The 20,316-nt window shown below is 40.0% G+C and overlaps 1 protein-coding gene across 1 annotated transcript in view; it reads right to left on the bottom strand.

Moving 5' to 3' along the window:
* Positions 1–9,573: 9,573 nt before the first annotated feature.
* LOC148777545 (uncharacterized) overlaps positions 9,574–20,316 on the bottom strand; it is a 37,625-nt gene continuing 26,882 nt past the window's right edge. Inside the window, 5 exon segments of the mRNA XM_088836795.1 lie at positions 9,574–9,813; positions 12,314–12,411; positions 15,663–15,839; positions 17,089–17,242; positions 17,461–17,591. Of these exon segments, the coding sequence (XP_088692921.1) occupies positions 9,574–9,813; positions 12,314–12,411; positions 15,663–15,839; positions 17,089–17,242; positions 17,461–17,591 (800 nt within the window).

Here is a 20,316-nt window from a genome sequence, read left to right as displayed (position 1 = left end):
TTTAGATAAGTACAACTTTCCAAAACTGAACCAGGAAGAAATAGAAAATCTTAACAGACCTATCACAAGCACAGAAATCGAAACTGGAATCAGAAATCTTCCAGCAAACAAAAGCCCAGGTCCAGACGGCTTCACAGTTGAATTCTACCAAACATTCAGAGAAGAGCTAACACCTATCCTACTCAAAACTCTTCCAGAAAATTGCACAGGAAGGTAAACTTCCAAACTCATTCCATGAGGCCACCATCACCCCAATACCAAAACCTGACAAAGATGCCACAAAAAAAGAAAATTATAGGCCAATATCACTGATGAACATACATGCAAAAATCCTTAACAAAATTCTAGCAAACAGAATCCAACAACATATTAAAAAGATCATACATCAGGACCAAGTGGCTTTATCCCAGGAATGCAAGGATTCTTTAATATCCGCAAATCAATCAATGAGATACACCACATTAACAAATTGAAAGATAAAAACCATATGATTATCTCAATAGATGCAGAGAAAGCCTTTGACAAAATTCAACATCCATTTATGATAAAAGCCCTCCAGAAAGCAGTAACAGAAGGAACAGAACTCAACATAATAAAATTATATGATAAAAACACAGCAAGCATTATCCTCAATGATGAAAAGTTGAAAGCATTTCCCCTAAAGTCAGGAACAAGACAATGGTGCCCACTCTCACCACTACTATTCAACATACTTTTGGAAGTTTTACCCACAGCAATCGGAAAAGAAAAATAAATAAAAGGAATCCAGATTGGAAAAGAAGAAGTAAAACTCTCACTGTTTGCAGATGGCATGATCCTAAAGACTCCACCAGAAAATTACTAGAACTAATCAATGAATATAGTAAAGTTGCAGGATATAAAATTAACAAACAGAAATCCCTTGTATTCCTATACACTAACAATGATAAAACAGAAAGAGAAATTAAGGAAACAATTCCATTCACCATTCAACGAAAAGAACAAAATACTTAGCAATAAATCTACCTAAAGAAACAAAAGATCTATATATCAGTTCAGTTCAATTCAGTCGCTCAGTCAAGTCCAACTCTTTGCAACCCCATGAATCACAGCACGCCAGGCCTCCCTGTCCATCACCAACTCCCAGAGTTCACTTAACATCGTGTCCATCAAGTCGGTGATGCCAATCCAGGCATCTCATCCTCTGTCGTCCCCTTATCCTCCTGCCCCCAATCACTCCCAGCATCAGACTCTTTTCCAATGAGTCAACTCTTCGCATGAGGTGGCCAAAGTATTAGAGTTCCAGCTTTAGCATCAGACCTATATATGCTGCTGCTGCTAAGTCACTTCAGTCGTGTCTGACTCTGTGTGACCCCATAGACGGAAGCCCACCAGGCTCCCCCGTCCCTGGGATTCTCCAGGCAAGAACACTGGAGTGGGTTGCCATTTCCTTCTCCAGTGTGTGAAAGTGAAAAGTGAAAGTGAAGTTTCTCAGTCACGTCCGACCCCCAGCGACCCCATGGACTGCAGCCTACCAGGCTCCTCCATCCATGGGATTTTCTAGGCAATAGTACTGAGTGGCTTGCCATTGCCTTCTCCGAGACCTATATATAGAAAACTATAAAACACTGAGGAAAGAAATCAAAGATGACACAAATAGATGGAGAAACATACCATGTTCATAGATTGGAAGAATAATGAAAATGAGTATACTACCCAAAGCAATCTATAGAATCAATGCAAGCCCTATCAAGTTACCAATGGTATTTTTCAAAGAACTAGAACAAATAATTTCACAATTTGTATGGACATACAAAAAACCTTGAATAGCCATAGCAATCTTGAGAAAGAAGAATGGAACTGGAGGAAACATCCTGCCTGATTTCAGACTAAACTACAAAGCTACACTCATCAAGACAGTATGGTACTGGCACAAAGACAGAAATATAGATCAATGGAACAAAATAGAAAGCCCAGAGATAAATCCACGCACCGATGGACACTTTATCTTTGACAAAGTAGGTAAGAATATACAATGGAGAAAAGACAATCTCTTTAACAAATGGTGCTGGGAAAACTGGTCAACCACTAGTAAAAGAATGAAAGTAGAACACTTTCTAACACCATACACAAAAATAAACTCAAAATGGATTAAAGATCTAAATGTAAGACCTTCTCAGAAAGTATAAAATTCCTAGAGGAAAACAGGCAAAAGACTCTCTGACATAAATCACAGCAGGATCCTCTATGACCCACCTCCTAGAATAATGGAAACAAAGGCAAAAATAAACAAATGGGACCTAATTGAACTTAAAAGCTTTTACACAACTTAGGAAACTTAAGCAAGGTGAAAAGACAGCCTTCAGAATGGGAGAAAATAACAGCAAATGAAGCAACTGATAAAGGATTAATCTCCAAAATATATAAGCAGCTCATGCAGCTCAATAACAGAAAAATAAATGACCCAATCAAAAAATGGGCCAAAGGACTAAACAGACATTTCTCCAAAGAAGACGTACAGATGGCTAACAAACACATGAAAAAATGCTCAACATCCCTCATTATCAGAGAAATGAAAATCAAAACCACAATGAGGTACCATCTCACACCAGTCAGAATGGCTGCATTCAGAGTCTACAAACAATAAATGCTTCAGAGGGTGTGGAGAAAAGGGAACCCTCTTACACTGTTGGTGGGAATGCAAACTAGGACAGCTACAATGGAGAACAGTTTGGAGATTCCTGAAAAAACTGGAAATAGAACTGCCATATGAACCAGCAATCGCACCCCTGGGCATACACACCAAGGAAACCAGAATTGAGAGAGACACATGTACCCCAATGTTCATCACAGCACTGTTTACAATAGACAGGACATGGAAGCAACCTAGATGTCCTTATGCAGATGAATGGATAAGAAAGCTGTGGCACATATACACAATGGAATATTCAGTTCAGTTGCACAGTCATGTCTGATTCTTTCCGACCCCATGAATCACAGCATGCCAGGCCTCCTTGTCCATCACCAACTCCCAGATCTCACTCAAATTCATGTCCATCAGGTCAGTGATGCCATCAAGCCATCTCATTCTCTGTCGTCCCCGTCTCCTCCTGCCCCCAATCCCTCCCAGCATCAGTCATTTCCAGTGAGTCAACACTTCGCATGAGGTGGCCAAAGTACTGGAGTTTCACCTATAGCATCAGTCCTTCCAATGAACATCCAGGACTGATCTCCTTTAGGATGGACTGGTTGGATCTCCTTGCACTCCAAGGGACTCTCAAGAGTCTTCTCCAGCACCACAGTTCAAAAGCATCAATTCTTCGGTGCTCAGCTTTTTTCACAGTCCAACTCTCACATCCATACATGACCACTAGAAAAACCATAGCCTTGACTAGATGGACCTTTGTTGGCAAAGTAAGTTGTCTCTGCTTTTTAACATGCTATCTAGGTTGGTCATAACTTTCCTTCCAAGGAGTTAGCGTCTTTTAATTTCATGTCTGCAATCAGCATCCGCAGTGATTTTGGAGCCCAAAAATAAAGTCTGACACTGTTTGCACTGTTTCCCCATCTATTTCCCATGAAGTGATGGGACAGATGCCATGATCTTCGTTTTCTGACTGTTAAGCTTTAAGCCAACCTTTTCACTCTCCTCTTTCACTTTCATCAAGAGGCTTTTTAGTTCCTCTTCATTTTCTGCCATAAGGTTGGTGTCATCTGCATATTGAGGTTATTGATATTTCTCCCAGCAATCTTGATTCCAGCTTGTGCTTCTTCCAGCCCAGTGTTCCTCATGATGTACTCTGCATATAAGTTAAATAAGCAGGGTGACAATATACAGCCCTGACATACTTCTTTTACTATTTGGAAACAGTCTGTTGTTCCATGTCCAGTTCTAACTTTGCTTCCTGACCTGCATACAGGTTTCTCAAGGGTCAAGTCAGGTGGTCTGGTTTTTCCCATCTCTTTCAGAATTTTCCACAGTTTGTTGTGATCCACACAGTCAAATCTTTGGCATAGTCAATAAAGCAGAAATTGATATTTTTCTGCAACTCTCTTGATTTTTCAATGATCCAGTGGATGTTGGCAACTTGATCTCTGGTGCCTCTGCCTTTTCTAAAATCAGCTTGAACATCTGGAAGTTCACGGTTCACATATTGCTGAAGCCTGGCTTGGAGAATTTTGAGCATGACTTTACTAGCGTGTGAGATGAGTGCAATTGTGCGGTAGTTTGAGCATTCTTTGGCACTGCCTTTCTTTGTGATTGGAATGAAAACTGACCTTTTCCAGTCCTATGGCCACTGCTGAGTTTTCCAAGTTTGTTGACATATTGAGTGCAGCACTTTCACAGCATCATATTTCAGGATTTGAAATAGCTCAACTGGAATTCCATCACCTCCACTAGCTTTGTTCATAGTGATGCTTCCTAAGGCCCATTTGACTTCATCTTCCATGATATCTGGCTCTAGGTGAGTGATCACACCATGTGATTATCTGGGTCATGAAAATCTTTTTTGTACAGTTCTTCTGTGTATTCTTGCCACCTCTTCTTAATATCTTCTGTTTCTGTTAGGTCCCTACCATTTGTGTCCTTTATGGAGCCCATCTTTGCATGAAATCTTCCCTTGGTATCTCTCATTTTCTTGAAGAGATCTCTAGTCTTTCCCATTCTATTGTTTCCTCTATTTCTTTGCATTGATTGCTGAGGAAGGCTTTCTTATCTCTCCTTGGTCTTCTTTGGAACTCTGCATTCAAATGGGTATATCTTACCTTTCCTCCTTTGCTTTTGGCTTCCCTTCTTTTCACAGCTATTTGTAAGACCTCCTCAGGCAGCAATTTTGCTTTTTTGCATTTCTTTTCCTTGGGGATGGTCTTGTTTCCTGTCTCCTGTACAATGTCACAAATCTCCATCCATAGTTCATCAGGCACTGTAACAGATCTAGTCCCTTAAATCTATTTCTCACTTCCACTGTATAGTCATAAAGGATTTGATTTAGTCATACATGAATGGTCTACTACTGTGGGCAGGAATCCCTTAGAAGAAATGGTGTAGCCATAATAGTCAACAAAAGAGTCCAAAATGCAGTACTTGGATGCAATCTCAAAAATGACAAAATGATCTCTGTTCATTTCCAAGGCAAACCATTCAATATCATGGTAATCCAAGTCTATGCCCCGACCAATAATGCTAAAGAAGCTGAAGTTGGATGGTTCTATGAAGACCTACAAGACCTGCTAAAATAACACCCAAAAAATATGTCCTTTTCATTATAGGCAACTGGAATGCAAAAGTAATAGTCAAGAAACACCTGGAGTAACAGGCAAATTTGGCTTTGGAGTACAGAATGGAGCAGGACAAAGGCTAATAGAGTTTTGCCAAGAGAACGCACTGGTCATAGCAAACACCCTCTTCCAACAACACAGGAGAAGACTCTACACATGGACAGCACCAGATGGTCAACACCAAAATCAGATTGATTATATTCTTTGCAGCCAAAGATGGAGAAGCTCTATACAGTCAGCAAAAACAAGACCAGGAGCTGACTGTGGCTCAGATCATGAACTCCTTATTGCCAAATTCAGACTTAAATTGAAGAAAGTAGGGAAAACCACTAGACCACTCAGGTATGACCTAAATAGAATCCCTTATGACTATACAGTGGAAGTGAGAAATAGATTTAAGGGACTAGATCTGATAGACAGAGTGCCTAATGAACAATGGACGGAGGTTCGTGACATTGTACAGGAGACAGGGACCAAGACCATCCCCAAGGAAAAGAAATGTAAACAGCAAAATGGCTGTCTGAGGAGCTATTTCACAAATAGCTGTGAAAGAACAGAAGCAAAAAGCAAAGGAGAAAAGGAAAGATATAAGCATCTGAATGCAGAGTTCCAAAGAAGAGCAAGGAGAGATAAGAAAGCCCTCCTTTGCGATCAATGCAAAGAAATAGAGGAAACAATAGAATGGGAATGATTAGAGATCTCTTCAAGAAAATTAGAGATACCGAGGGAACATTTCATGCAAAGATGGGCTAAATACAGGACAGAAATGGCATGGACCTAACAGAAGCAGAATATATTAAGAAGAGGTGGCAAAAATACACAGAAAAACTGCACATAAAAGATCTTCACGATCCAGATAATCACAAAGGTGTGATCACTCACACTCACCTAGAGCCAGACATCCTGGAATGTGAAGTCAAGTGGGCCTTAGGAAGCATCACTATGAACAAAGCTACTGGAGGTGATGGAATTCCAGTTGAGCTATTTCAAATCCTGAAAGATGATGCTGTGAAAGTGCTGCACTCAATATGCCAGCAAACTTAGAAAACTCAGCAGTGGCCATAGGACTGGAAAAGGTCAGTTTTCATTCCAATCACAAAGAAAGGTAATGTCAAAGAATGCTCAAACTACCGCACGATTGTACTCATCTCACACGCTAGTAAAATAATGCTCAAAATTCTCCAAGCCAGGCTTCAGCAATATGTGAACTATGAACTTCCAGATGTTCAAGCTGGTTTTAAAAAGGCAGAGGCACCAGAGATCAAGTTGCCAACATCCACTGGATCATTGAAAAAGCAAGAGAATTCCAGAAAAACATCAATTTCTGCTTTATTGACTATGCCAAAGCCTTTGACTGTGTGGATCACAACAAACTGTGGAAAATTCTAACAGAGATGGATATACCAGACCACCTGACCTGCCTCTTGAGATACCTATATGCAGGTCAGGAAGCAACAGTTAGAACTGGACATGGAACTACAGACTGTTTCCAAATAGGAAAAGGAGTATGTCAGGGCTATATATTGTCACCCTGCTTATTTAACTTATATGCAGAGTACATCATGAGGAACACTGGGCTGGAGGAAGCACAAGCTGGAAGCAAGACTGCCAGGAGAAATATCAATCACCTTAGATATGCAGATAATACCACCCTTATGGCAGAAATGGAAGAAGAACTAAAGAGCCTCTTGATGAAAGTGAAAGAAGAGGGTCTAAAAGTTGGCTTAAAGCTCAACATTCAGAATACTAAGATCATGGCATCCGATCCCATCAGTTCAGTTCAGTTGCTCAGTCGTGTCCAACTCTTTGCGACCCCATGAATAACAGCACACCAGGCCTCCCTGTCCATCACCAATTCCTGGAGTTCACTCAGACTCACGTCCATCGAGTCGGTGATGCCATCCAGCCATCTCATTCTGTCGTCCCCTTCTCCTCCCGCCCCCAATCCTTTCCTAGCTCAGAGTCTTTTCCAGTGAGTCAACTTGTCGCATGAGGTGGCCAAGTATTGCAGTTTCAGCTTTAGCATCAGTCCTTCCAATGAACACCCACACTTCGTGGTAAACAGATAGGGAAACAGTGGCTGACTTTATTCTGGGGGGCTCCAAAATCACTGTGGATGGTGATTGCAGACATGAAATTAAAAGATTCTTGCTCCTTGCAAGGAAAGTTATGACCAACCTAGACAGCATATTAAAAAGCAGAGACATTACTTTGCCAACAAAGGGCCGTCTAGTCAAGGCTATGGTTTTTCCAGTAGTCATGTATAGATGTGAGACATGGACTATAAAGCAAGCTGAGAACAGAAGGATTGATGCTTTTGAACTGTGGTGTTGTAGAATACTCTTGAGAGTCCCTTGGACTGCACAGAGATCCAACCAGTCCATCCTAAAGGAGATTAATCCTTGGTGTTCATTGGAAGGACTGATGTTGAAGCTGAAACTCCAATACTTTGGCCACCTGATCCGGAGAGCTGACTCATTTGAGAAGACCCTGATGCTGGGAAAGATTGAGGGCAGGACGAGAAGGGGATGACAGAGCACGAGATGGTTCGATGGCATCACTGACACAATGGACATTGGTTTGGGTGGATTCCGGGAGTTGGTGATGGACAGGGAGTCCTGGCCTGCCGCGGTTCATGCGGTCACAAAGAGTTGGACACGACTGAGTGACTGAACTGAACTGAACGGTCTAGTGGTTTTCTCTACTTTCTTCAATTTCAGTCTGAATCTGGCAATAGGAGTTCATGATCTGAGCCACAGTCATCTCCCAGTTTCGTTTTTGCTGACTGTATAGAGCTTCTCCATCTTTGGCTGCAAAGAATATAATCAATCTGATTTCAGTGTCCACCATCTGGTGATGCCCATGTGTAGAGTCTTCTCTTGTGTTTTTGAAAGAGGGGAAACTTTTTATCTTTCCTAATTTCTGATTAATAACCTTGCCAAATAATGTATTATTGGTTTTAAGATTTTTTCCTTTCTTTCAGTAATTTTAATATATCATGCCAGTTCCTTTTGGCCTATAAAGTTTCTGCTAAAAATTATTCAGATGAAAGGAGGGTTCCCTTTTACTTTTTTCTTCACTGCTTTTAAATTTCTGACATCTGACATGTTTATTATAATATGTCTTGATATGAGTCTCTTTGAGTTTGTCTTGTTTGGGTGTCTGTGTTTTCTGAACTTGGTTCCTTTACCAGGTTAAAATTTTTCTCAGCCCTAATTTCTTCAAACAGGTCTGCTGGAACTTTCTTTCTCCTATTGGGACCTCTTAAAAAAGTAAATATTGGTATGCTTAATGTTGCAGAGATTCCTTAAGTTACCCTCATTTTAAAAAATTCCTTTTATGTCCTGACTGGGTGATTTCTGTTCCCCTGTCTTTCAGACTGCTGGTCCATTCCTCTGTATCCTCTAATGCACTGTTGATTCTCTCCAATGTATTTTAAATTTCAGTTATTGCAGTCTTTAATTCTTACCCATTCTTTATATTTTCTACCTCTCTGCTCAAGTTATCACTGTATCCACCAGTTCTTCTCCTCAGTTCAGGGCACATCTTCATGACTATTACTTTCAACACCCCTTTGTTAAATTGTTTGTCTCCATTTCATTGAATTATTTTTCTGAGGTCTCGTCTTGTTCTCTCATTTGAAAGGTTTGCCATTGTCCCCCAAGTTTTCCTAACTGTGTTTGTTTCTATTTATTAGCTTTACCTAACAAATAGAATTGATTCTTTCAAAGCATCAAAGAATTTATGCTTCTGAATTGTGGTGCTAGAGAAGAGACTCTTGAGAATCCCTTGGACAGCAAAAAGATCAAACCAGTCAATCCTAAAGGAAATAAACTCTATATGTTCATTGGAAAAACTGATGCTGAAGCTCTAATACTTTGGCTACCTGAAGCCAAGAGCCCACTCACTGGAAAAGACCGTGATCTGGGAAAGATTGAGGGCAAGAGGAGAAGAGGGCAACAGAGGATGAGACGGTTGGATGGTATCACTGACTCAATGGACATGAGTTTGAGCAAACTTCTGGAGACAGTAAAGGACAGGGAAGTCTGGTGTCCTGCAGTTCATGGGGTAGCAAAGAGCTGGACACAACTTAATGACTGAACAGCAGCAATCAGTTGTATCAGCTACATCTCCCAGTCTTGAAAGAGTGGCTTTATTTAGGTTTTCTGTGATGCTCTGTGGCACAGTCCTCCCTGGTCACCAGAGCCAGATGCCCCTGGAGTATCTTCCATGTGAGCTGTGTGGGCCCTCCTTCTGTGGTTGGGCCATGCTCGCTGCAGGCCCACTGGTGGGTGGGACCAGTTCCCAGTGTGACTAGCTGTGAGGCCCAGCTGCAACTGCTGCAAGTATACTGTTGTACAGAACTGATCCCCCAGGTGGGGGTTGCTTAGGAGGGGTACTGTTCCAAACAAACCCACCTGCTATCTGGAAGAGTTTAGGAGTCACTTTGGAGAATCTAACCATGGTAGATAGTTGAGCAGGACTGATCCTCAGGGAATACTGGGGCAGGGCAGTAGGTTGACTGAGAGTGATAGAAATGGTGTCCACCAGCACCTGCCCAGCCAGGTAAAAGGAGAGTTTAAGAAAAAAAAAAAAAAAAGCTGTACCTACCAGTGCTTCCATTCCCAAAGAAAGTTCCACCAGATCCCTGTCCTTCCAGCACACACCCTAATACTAGTCAACTAATCTTCTCTTATGACCTGTTTTCAAGCTACTGCCTCTTCCCTGGGATTCAGAATCAGTGTGTTTGTAGGAGAGCTCTTCAAGAGGAGGGTCTCGATATTCCACAGCCTTCTGGATTTCCCAGATATAAGCCCGGCTGTTTTTCAAAGCCAGATGTCATGTGGCTCTTCTACTTATGCAGGTCCCCCAGGCTGGGAAGCCTTCCATGGGGCTCAGGCCCCTCAATCCTCAAGGTGGACCTCTGTGGTTTGGACAGTACTCCCCACTTGTGGGTTATTGCACAGGGCGTGTGGGTTCTAACTAAACTGCATCTCTGCCCCTCCTACCCATCTCAATATGGCCTACTCTTTACATCCTTAATTGTAGAAAATCTGTTCTGCTAGTCATTATGTGCCTCTCAAAGATAGTTATTCTATATGTAGTTGTAGTTTTCACATGTCTATGGGAGGAGGTGAGCTCAGGGTCTTCCTACTCCACCATCTGGATCCAGACTCTCTATAATCTCTCTATTTCAAAACCTGCTAATTAGCCAATTTAATTCCATCTGCTTACCCTTTAACATGTAATATAACATATTTCAGGTTCTGTGAAATAGGCTGGATCTTTGGAAGGTCATTATTCTGCCCACTACACAACCGTTCTTGTCTTTAGTACCAGCTGCTGCTGCTAAGTCACTTCAGTCGTGTCCGACTCTGTGTGACCCCATAGACGGAAGCCCACCAGGCTCCCCCGTCCCTGGGATTCTCCAGGCAAGAACACTGCTACGATAAATAAATAAATGTAGATTCTTTTTATGTCTATCATATAATAACTATTATCTTGTTTCTCATTATTAACTGTAATTGTTAAGAAATTCATACTTGGATACAAAACTCAGATGTATTAATTAGTTCAAGTGTCTGGCAATTTTACTGCTCTGGTTCTTTTTAGATGTATTGATTCTATAAATTATTAAATTCTATATTGTTTTTCACTTTCAGGAAACACCTTTTGTTGTATCTGCTCAAATTCTAATGACTCTATAACTCTCACCATCCATAGATCCAGAGCCACCATTTTCACATGACATGGGGCCTGCAACAACAGTTGACTGAAACTGGACTGGGTGTCTAATATTTGGAATAATCACAGCCTCTTCCTTGGGAATTTAGGGAGCATCTGTCTTTTCTGTGGCTCGTAATATACCACTTATGCTTAGAAGTTGTGCATGGCATTCTTCCATTCATCACACGGATTGCTTCGCAGAGAAAGTTGGTCATCAGGAAAAATAAGTAAAAATAAATACAGGCTAATGAGCAGAAAGAAGTAGACAGACATTAAGAAAACAATCCCTGTGGTCTCCATGGCCTTAAATATCTGATTCTGATTTTTCCAAACACGCAGTTATAGTCTTTGCCTTTGTCTCCATGAGGCTCTCTTTCATTAATATGATAAATGTTTATTTCTTAACTATTTTAGGTTGTTTTCTGTTCTTTATAACCAAAACCACCATCTCCTACTACTACAAAAGCATGGAAAACCTGTTTGCCCCCATAGATTACAAAGCAACAGTGCTATCCCCAAGGACTTCCCTGGTGGTCCAGTGGCTACGCAAGGTGGGGACTGTGTTCAACCCCTGGTCAGGGGGCTGGATTCCACATGGTGCAACAAGAATTCACGTGCTGTGGCTAAAAGTTCACAAGCTGCATCTAAAGATCCCACATGCCATACTGAAGATTAAAGACCTAGAACAGTCAAATAAATAATTTTTTAAATAAATAAATAATTTTAAAACAAAGAGATAATGCTGTCTCCAGAAGCTCACTCACCCTGAAAACCATACAATGCAGGATGATGTAGGGTGTATATAATATATCCTCACTTGATGCCAGGTTACATTATTAACCACAAAGAACAACAAAAACGCAGGCATTTGTATCACAGACAGTTAAACAGCAGCATCTCTGTACCTCTTTCTCTCCTACCCCCCAGGCGGCAAGTCTCCACTCAGCCACATCTGTAGGATGGAGCTGAAAGGAAGACAGCAGCACGTGACCCAGCTTTAACTTCTGGGATCTGTGCTGTGGCCAGTGCAGTCTCAGAAGCACTGTCCTTCAGCACCATCGTTCCTGTATTCCCGACTCTGTACTACTACACACGCACACATCTGTCTCCATTGGAAACCCAAACATTAAAGTCAAGTACCGGCTTCAACTCAAATTTGAAAAACTCCCATGACAATTTTGTACTTATAAAGCAACAAATAGAAAACTTAATTTGGAGGAAAACCTTAAAGAGAGGCATCATAATTTCTTAAGCTATTAAAATGAAGGACAAAGAGAGTGAAATAAAGACTTCAGAAAACATCAAGGTTGCATGACACCAACTTTACCTGAAACTTCTCAAAACCTCCTTGTGGGAGTTTCCAAGACAAATATATTGTGTTTTCTTCCTGCCCCAAAATCAGTAAATCTGACGGTGGGTCTGGATCTAAGACAAGGAAATAAAATATGGAAAAAAAATCTTAAAAACAAAGAAACAAGCACACATTTCTATCATCATGTTACACTGGACTGATAACCTTGACCCTCACACCATGGAAGAGATTCAGGATAATTAGGTTTTTCTACAGCTTTGGCACTATGTGAGAGTCTCAGTCTCCTCATCTCTACAATGGTGGAAGAGGAAAAAAATTTCTAGAAAGCCTTTTTTCACAATAAAATTATATGGGCTTCATATTTGTTTTTCTCATAGCAGAATTCAGTATGGAATTATTAGAAGTGAGCTTTTGGACTGAGAATTGTATGCACTGCATAAATTAAGAGATATATCTAACCCCCTTAAGTTTCCAAACTCCTTTTTCCTTTAAACATTTTATCTGAGGAGGTTCTAGAAACCTATTTTTCAAATCAGTAGTACGTCCCTATTTCTTACATTTCAAACTGAAGTGTGGCATTTCTTTCCTTAACTGGAAGAAACATGATGCTAAAATTTTATTGGAATAATCTCATCTCTAAAATTCAAATTTTATAGGAATTTTTTCCTTACTTATAGATTTAAGTTTATATGGATTCAATCAGTGGTAAACTTAAACCTGTGTCACTGATTGACAATCCTTTTTACTCTATTTATCTTTTATGCATATTCCCTTTCAGCTGGAATTATTAATAACCACTTACCATCCCCCCATATTCCCATGATACATCTAGGTTTATTTCATATCATTATTAACATTCCATCTGTTTCCAAATGGATTTGAGGTGGCTTGCAAAAAAGGAGAGGCATAAAAAGACCAAAAAATATTAATTGACAGTGGAAGACAGAAGTCAAATTGTAAAGTGTGGGGATGGGGGAAGGTTGCCAGATTTGTTTGGGAAAACACAGCCAAAGCAAAAAGCTCTTAAAATGCAGAATGTACTGTTAATCCCAGGGTGGAAACAATGAGCTTGAGGTCCAAGCAGAATAGTGATACAAAGCCAAAGAGCCAAGAATGGGAGAGTCAGAGTCCTTCCTATGTCATAGCGGCCTTTCCACCAAAGCAGAGTGGTTACAAGGACAGGATGTGATGCCAGGGAAATGTGGGCTCAAAGCTCTATCATCCCATAAAAGCTACTGAAATTCTCTAAACCTCAGTTTGTAAAAAAGAGAAAAATGCATCTCATCATGATTGGTAAAATGGAGGTCATGAAGGTCATGATTGAGAACTAAGTGACAAACAGCACAGAAACTGCTTAGCAAAGCTCCTGACGAAGAACAAGCACTCTGTGATAACCAGAGTGATGACAAGAACGACAATGGCAGTGACGACAGTAACAGTGATAATAACACAAACAAATCTAAGCTAGTAAGATGCTTTCCCTGAGACAGAACGATACAAAGGCTTTTTTGAAAAATGCCTTTTCTCACCTATTGCTGATGTTTTAGGATGATCTCTGTGAGAGGCAGCAGAGTGTCGTCTCAGTCTGAGAGCTAGATACCTGGGTTAAATCTCACACCTCTGAGCCTTAACCTACAGTTTAGGTCACCCAGGGACATTAAGCACAGTAACTTAAGCACCTGGGCTTAAGCACCTGGGCTTCCCAGGGGGCACTAGTGGTAAAGAACCCGCCTGCCAAGGCAGGTTAGATGTGAGACATGCCCGTTCGACCCCTGGGTCAGGAAGATCCCCTCGAGAAGGGAAGGGCAATCATGCCAGTATTCTTGCCTAGAGAATCCCATGGACAGGGAAACTGGCAGGCTACAGTTCATAGGGTCACATAGAGTCAGACACAACTGAAGCGACTTAGCACAGCAGTCACCATGCTGGGGTACAATAAGTGCTCAGACTTTTTTAGTTTATTTTCCAGAATTGTTTTGACTATTGCTGCATTTTCCGGTGTTTTCCCTTCCTCCACACTGCAAACCCTGATATGAAGCCTCCTCTCACACTTAGGGCATGGGTACTTGCGCACACATCCGTGTGACTGTGACCCACAAGTAACAGGGCGCTTTGGAACATCCGCATATGTTCAGGGCAGGCAGACATGTAAGTGATGCTACCGAGATCAGAGGATGCAATCTGAACCCAATAAACGCAATTGAAAAGACAACACCATCTATTTTTTCTAGTTTCAGAGTTTCATTTTTCATAAAATGTTAATAGACATAGTCAAAATATTAGAAAGATATTAAGTATTTCACAATGACAATACCTTAGGGTTTTAGAGTACTCTGAACTTTTCACAAAAAGCTTTCCATTTGATTTTAGTAACAAGAGTTTATACCCAGGCAGGAATAATTCTTCTCATTGTTTAGGTGAGAACTTCATAGTTTTACCCAAGGTCACAATAAATGACAGAGAAAGGAATATAATTCAGGCATTCTCCACGTAAGTGAAATGCCCCATCTCTTCAAGCCATAGCGTCATAAACCACTTCTATTTTAATTGATGGTTAACTAGATATTGGGGTTTCCCAGGTGGCGCCAGTGGTAAAGAATCTGTCTGCCAATACAGAAGATGCAAGAGCCATAGGTTTGATTCCTGGATTGGGAAACCCCCTGGAGAAGGAAATGGCAACCCACTCCAGTATTCTTGCCTGAAAAATTCCATGGACAGGAGCCTGGTGGGCTGCAGCCCATGGAGTCGCAAAGTCAGACACAACTGAGCCTGCACACACACACAACTAATTATTGATTTTAAATGCAACAATTTCCCTTATTTTCCCTTAACCCATGAAAAGTTAATTAAATATAAAATGAACTTACAAGTGCTAACCATGAGGACAGTGGGATGACTTCTTTTTAGTCCCTTAGTAGTTATAATGCTAATTAAAAAATCAGTCCCCGGAGAAAGTCTGTTAAATGTGAATGTCCTACACATTAAAGAAAAATCACCCATTAAGATATTTAGCTCAGAAACATTTGGAATTTTATGTATTCTTTTTTAAATTTTCTATTATGGACACAATTTTCTACCCTTAAACACGAATGGCTATTTGGAAATCATAGCTTCTTAAGTGAAGAAATTTAAGTCAAAAAGTGTATATGTCATGCATACAAGCATGATGATATCCTGAATTAATTCATTACTATCTATCCACATACATAATTTGGCATTGTACATCAGATTTAGTTATTCTAATCACACTACAGTCCAAAATGTTGTCCTGCAAACTCTTATAAATTCTATTTATACTACGCTACTAAAACAACTTTCTAAAAGCACATATCAAATGTTCATCTTGTGTTGCATGTAACTTAACATAATCTCTCTTTAATGTTTTCATACCTTTTTGTGGAAGGCAGGATTTCTTCTTTCATTAAGCTTTCACTGGATATTGAAATAATATATCCATCCAGAAGACTTCTGGCTGAAGGCCAACTAATGGTTACTGCATTTGAATTCCTACTATGATTCATAAATTCAACCGGACTTGGGGCTGTATCATTTAAAACATACACATAAAATAACATTTAACACACACACATAAAATAACATTTTCTACCATACAAAGCACCTATTTTAAAAACTGCTTTGGATTTCTTTGACTCTGCAAACTCTGAGGGTAACCAAAATATTCCTTTTATTCCTCCTGGTAGATATGAGAAGTTAAAAGTCAAGAGAGTGAAAAAAAAAAAAAAAAAGCAAGAATCATTTTAAACTTTGAAACAGAACTTATATGTACCCCAGCAGTGTTGTACTCAGTATTTACCCTGCCTCTTAAATGTAGAAAGAGGTGATATATTGGTTTAGTATAACCACCAACCTCGGAAATGTTTATAAAGATTTTCAAGGCATCATTCTAGTTAAATACCAAATAGTAACAAGGTCAGTCAACAGGAAAGTTCATTGCCATCTAAATATGAAAATCTTCCCTTATTTTTCTGAAGAAAAATATTAATATAGTATATAATATATATTTTGTTTCTCCTTTAAAATTCTTCCACATGTGGGAAAGTAGAAAAACTGCCAAGATATTCTCTCTCATGTCTGTTCTTCATTATTATAATAAAAGAACACCAGACGTGACCAGTTTCTAAATGCATAAATCAATCTTCCCATGCCATCAGTGTCAAGAATAACTAAAATAGTTATTTTAGTTGAATAGTTGACAATTTTACTTCACCTAGATTTGAAAATGTACACATCTTGCATAAACCCTTTCCAATTATCCTTTATTTGATTTGACTACCATGGAATAAGTCGCCATCTGCCACTGGGAATAAGTTGCTAACACTGGGGAAATGGCACACTCCACTGTCTGTTTAACTGAACAATGAAAACATTAAATCACAAACGGAGACTCTGGCCAGAACCCAGGCAGTTAGCAACTCTATTGTCTGGAAACACACATAACAAAAGAGGCTGTGCTAATTCACACAAGGGGAAGTAGAAAAAGAGAAAAGAGGCAATACTGCCTGCCCATAAAGAAAATTTGTAAAGAATGAACTATTTACTGATTCTTCTTTATAAGGACCAAATGAATATTTGAATATTGAAACTTATAAAATATTGTAAGTCAAGGAAAACTGCCTAAATAAATTTTTCTTTAAAAAAGAAAATAATATATAAAACAAAGCATCTTTATGGAATCCTTCTGATTATAGTAATGAAGTATTTTTGAAAAGTAGAAAATTTTTTTTAATTGAGCATTAAAATAATATCAAAAATGCTTATACAAGCTGTACCTGTCTGTATTTCTTTTACAGAGGGAGAACTGTCTTTAAAACCTTCTTTTTCCGTGCGAATTGAAAAGGTGTACACCGTGGCAGGATCCAGGTTAGAGAAGATTGCAGCTTCCTGAGATACCTTCTGGACATGACAATCCAAAACAATAACTTACTAAGTGTCCATTTAAGAAACATTCCACAATCAAACACAAGCAAAAATAGAGAAAAGGTTGGGGGTTATTTAATTTTATTATCCAACATGTTGCTGTCGTGCCCGACTCTGTGACCTCATGGACTGTAGCACATCAGACTATCTGATCTGATGTAAGCATGAGTAATCTTGGTTTCAGCATGAAAGTTTAATTCCTCTGAGAGTCCCTCATAACGTACCATGAAAGCAGCAGCACAGTTTACGCATGTGATTTCATAATGCTGAAAATTCCCATCAGCTCGATTCCAGAGAATTTCAATGGAAGAGTCCGTAACTTTGCCCTCATGGATATTTGATGGTGCTTCCAGACCTACGCAAAACACACAAAACACTAAATTGCTCCTGGATGTTTTCTAACCAGCTTTTTCTTTTCTTTGTCCCTTCAAAAAGAGTAAAAAGCACAACACACAAAAAAAGGACAATGTAGTTTATTAATGAATTATCTCTATCCTAATTAAAAATAGTTGTTCATACATTTAACAGCGTATAAAATATGATAATCAATTGTCCTCAGAGTCACTGGAAACACCATTACATGCAGCTAACTCTGATGCTACAGCAAAAACTATGTGAGCGCAAATTCACAGGAGCAAATGCCCACTATTCAAAGGAGGAGAATGAAATTAAAGCTTTCTGAAGCTACTGAAACACAACAGAGATAGAAATATGAAGGCTAGACAAAGAAGAAAAAGAATTCCTTTGTACCAAATATTGGCTGAAGTTAAAAACAAATTTTATCTGATGAGTTTAAGTGTTTCATTTTCCCAATTTAAACATTTCATTAAAAAAAGATTTCATATTGCATAAAGAAAAACAGTTATTTTTAAAAAACTGAAAAATGTCAGCTTTAGAGCATCGTCTTATATACTGGTATTTCTGCCACTGATATAATGATATTGATCTAGTAAGCAGATCAAGTATTACTTATTTTTAAAGACAAGAACTATAGAACAGGATGTTGCCCACAGTGATTCATAATATAAGAATATAAATATAAAAAACACATAAAAATTATAAGCAAAAGTAAAATATAAACATATATCTGAGCTGATTATAGATATGTTAAAATGCTATTAGAATAACATGACTTATGACATCAGTTGGAGATTATTTTGTGGAAAAATTGAGTTTAAACAATAATGAAAGGATTACAATTTGAAGGGGAAAGATACATAATACAATATGGTATAATAACATATGTGAAGATGTGTAATCAGAAAGAGCAAATCATTAAGAACCTTGACACTTATTTACATTTTTAGTCAGAAATATAATGATTTTAGGACACCATGCAATTTTTGTATGGCATTTATTACTACTTGCCATTAATTTCTACATCAAGTGGATGCATGTGTGTGCTCAGTCATGGCCAACTCTTTGCAACCTTATGAACCGTAGCCCACCAGACTCCTCTCTCCATGGGATTTTCCATATAAGAATACTGGAGTGGGTTGCCGTTTGCTCTTCCAGGGGATCTTCCCCACCCAAGGATCAAACCTGTGTCTCCTGTATCAGCAGATGGATTCTTTACCACTGAGCCACCATGGAAGCCCTGGAGGAAAGGGACCCACATACACTGTCCATGGGAATATACATTGGCATAGTCACTATAAAGAACAGTCTCTGAAAGCCAGAAAAAAACAATGAAGAAAGCTAAGCCTAGGATGTGACATTCCTACACCTGGGTCTATATCCCAAGAAAACCATAGTTGAAACAGACACACGCACCCCAGAATTCACTGCAGCACTGCTTACTACAGCCAAAACACAGACCAGCAAATGCCCACCACCCCGTTCAAGCTCAGAGAAGATGCGGTATGTGCACACAATGGACTCAACTCAGCCATGAAAAACACATGAAATTATGCCCCTGGAGCCACACAGATGGACCCTGGAGGGTGACACACTAAGTGAGGTCAGCCACACAGGGGAAGACACATGATGTCCCATCAGGCAAAATGGAAAAGGAGACACAAATAAACCAATTTTAAGAGATTCTGATAATTCAACATAGGATTCAAAAAAGGAAAAGGGCCAGGGATGAATTAGGAGGTCAGGACTAACATAGGGGGGTCTCCAGGGGCTCAGTGGTAAAGAATCCAAGTGCCAAAGCAGGAGATGTGGGTTCGTTCCCTGGGTCGGGAAGATCCCCTGGAGGAGGGCATGGCAACCCACTCCAATACTCTTCCCTGGAAAATCCCATGGACAGAGAAACCTGGAGGGCTACAGCCACAGGATCACAAAGAGTTGGACTCGGCTGGAGCAACTGAGCACATACACACACATGCACGCACGACTAACACACACACGGAAATCTGTATCTGTAAAAGATAATCCACAAGGATTACTGTCATCCCCTTCTATCCCCAAGGACCTTATGTTCAGCACAGGGAACTCTACTCAACCTTCTGCAATAACCAGTATGGCAACAGAATCCATATGAATAGGGCTGGTGTTTGTATGTGTTCATACATATGAACTGACCTGGTTCACACATCATGACTGAACCAGGTGATTGTACACTGACAAGAAGCACATTCGAAATCATCTCTACTCCAACATACCATCAGCCTGAAATTAAAGAAAAGAAAAAAAAGCCATTCCTAGTTTATCCCTTCTGACTTCCCTGACTTGGGCTGCTATCCTATTTCTGGAGCCTGAGCAGGCTTGGGTCCCAAGGCTGGACTGTGGGGAGGTCAAGACAATCAGGCAGGGTATGTTTAATTCAGTCTTCTCTTAAACCTACTGGATAGTTTGCTCTGGCTGGGACCAGAGCCCACCACCCAAAGGATGGTGGCCTGACCCTCTGGCCTTGGGGACCTTGGAAAAGTCACCTAGCCTCCACATTTCTTGGTGCTTGGGTTCCCAGCTCAAGCTTCCTTCCTAAGAGTGCTGCCTCCTAAGCTGGGTGATGTGGTCCAGGTTGGGATTAGGCCGTATATGGGGTTGAAGCTTTAGAAGGAAGTAGTGAGACACAAGCCCTTGGGTGTTTGCTCTAATTTACAGCCCAGGACTTTCCCTAAGACTATGCTGTC

This window comes from Moschus berezovskii, chromosome 6 (genome assembly GCF_049115385.1).
Source record: "Moschus berezovskii isolate FMDL1 chromosome 6, NW_MosBer_1.0, whole genome shotgun sequence".
Classification (NCBI taxonomy): Eukaryota; Metazoa; Chordata; class Mammalia; order Artiodactyla; family Moschidae; genus Moschus; species Moschus berezovskii.
This window is presented reverse-complemented; position numbering and strand designations above follow the sequence as displayed.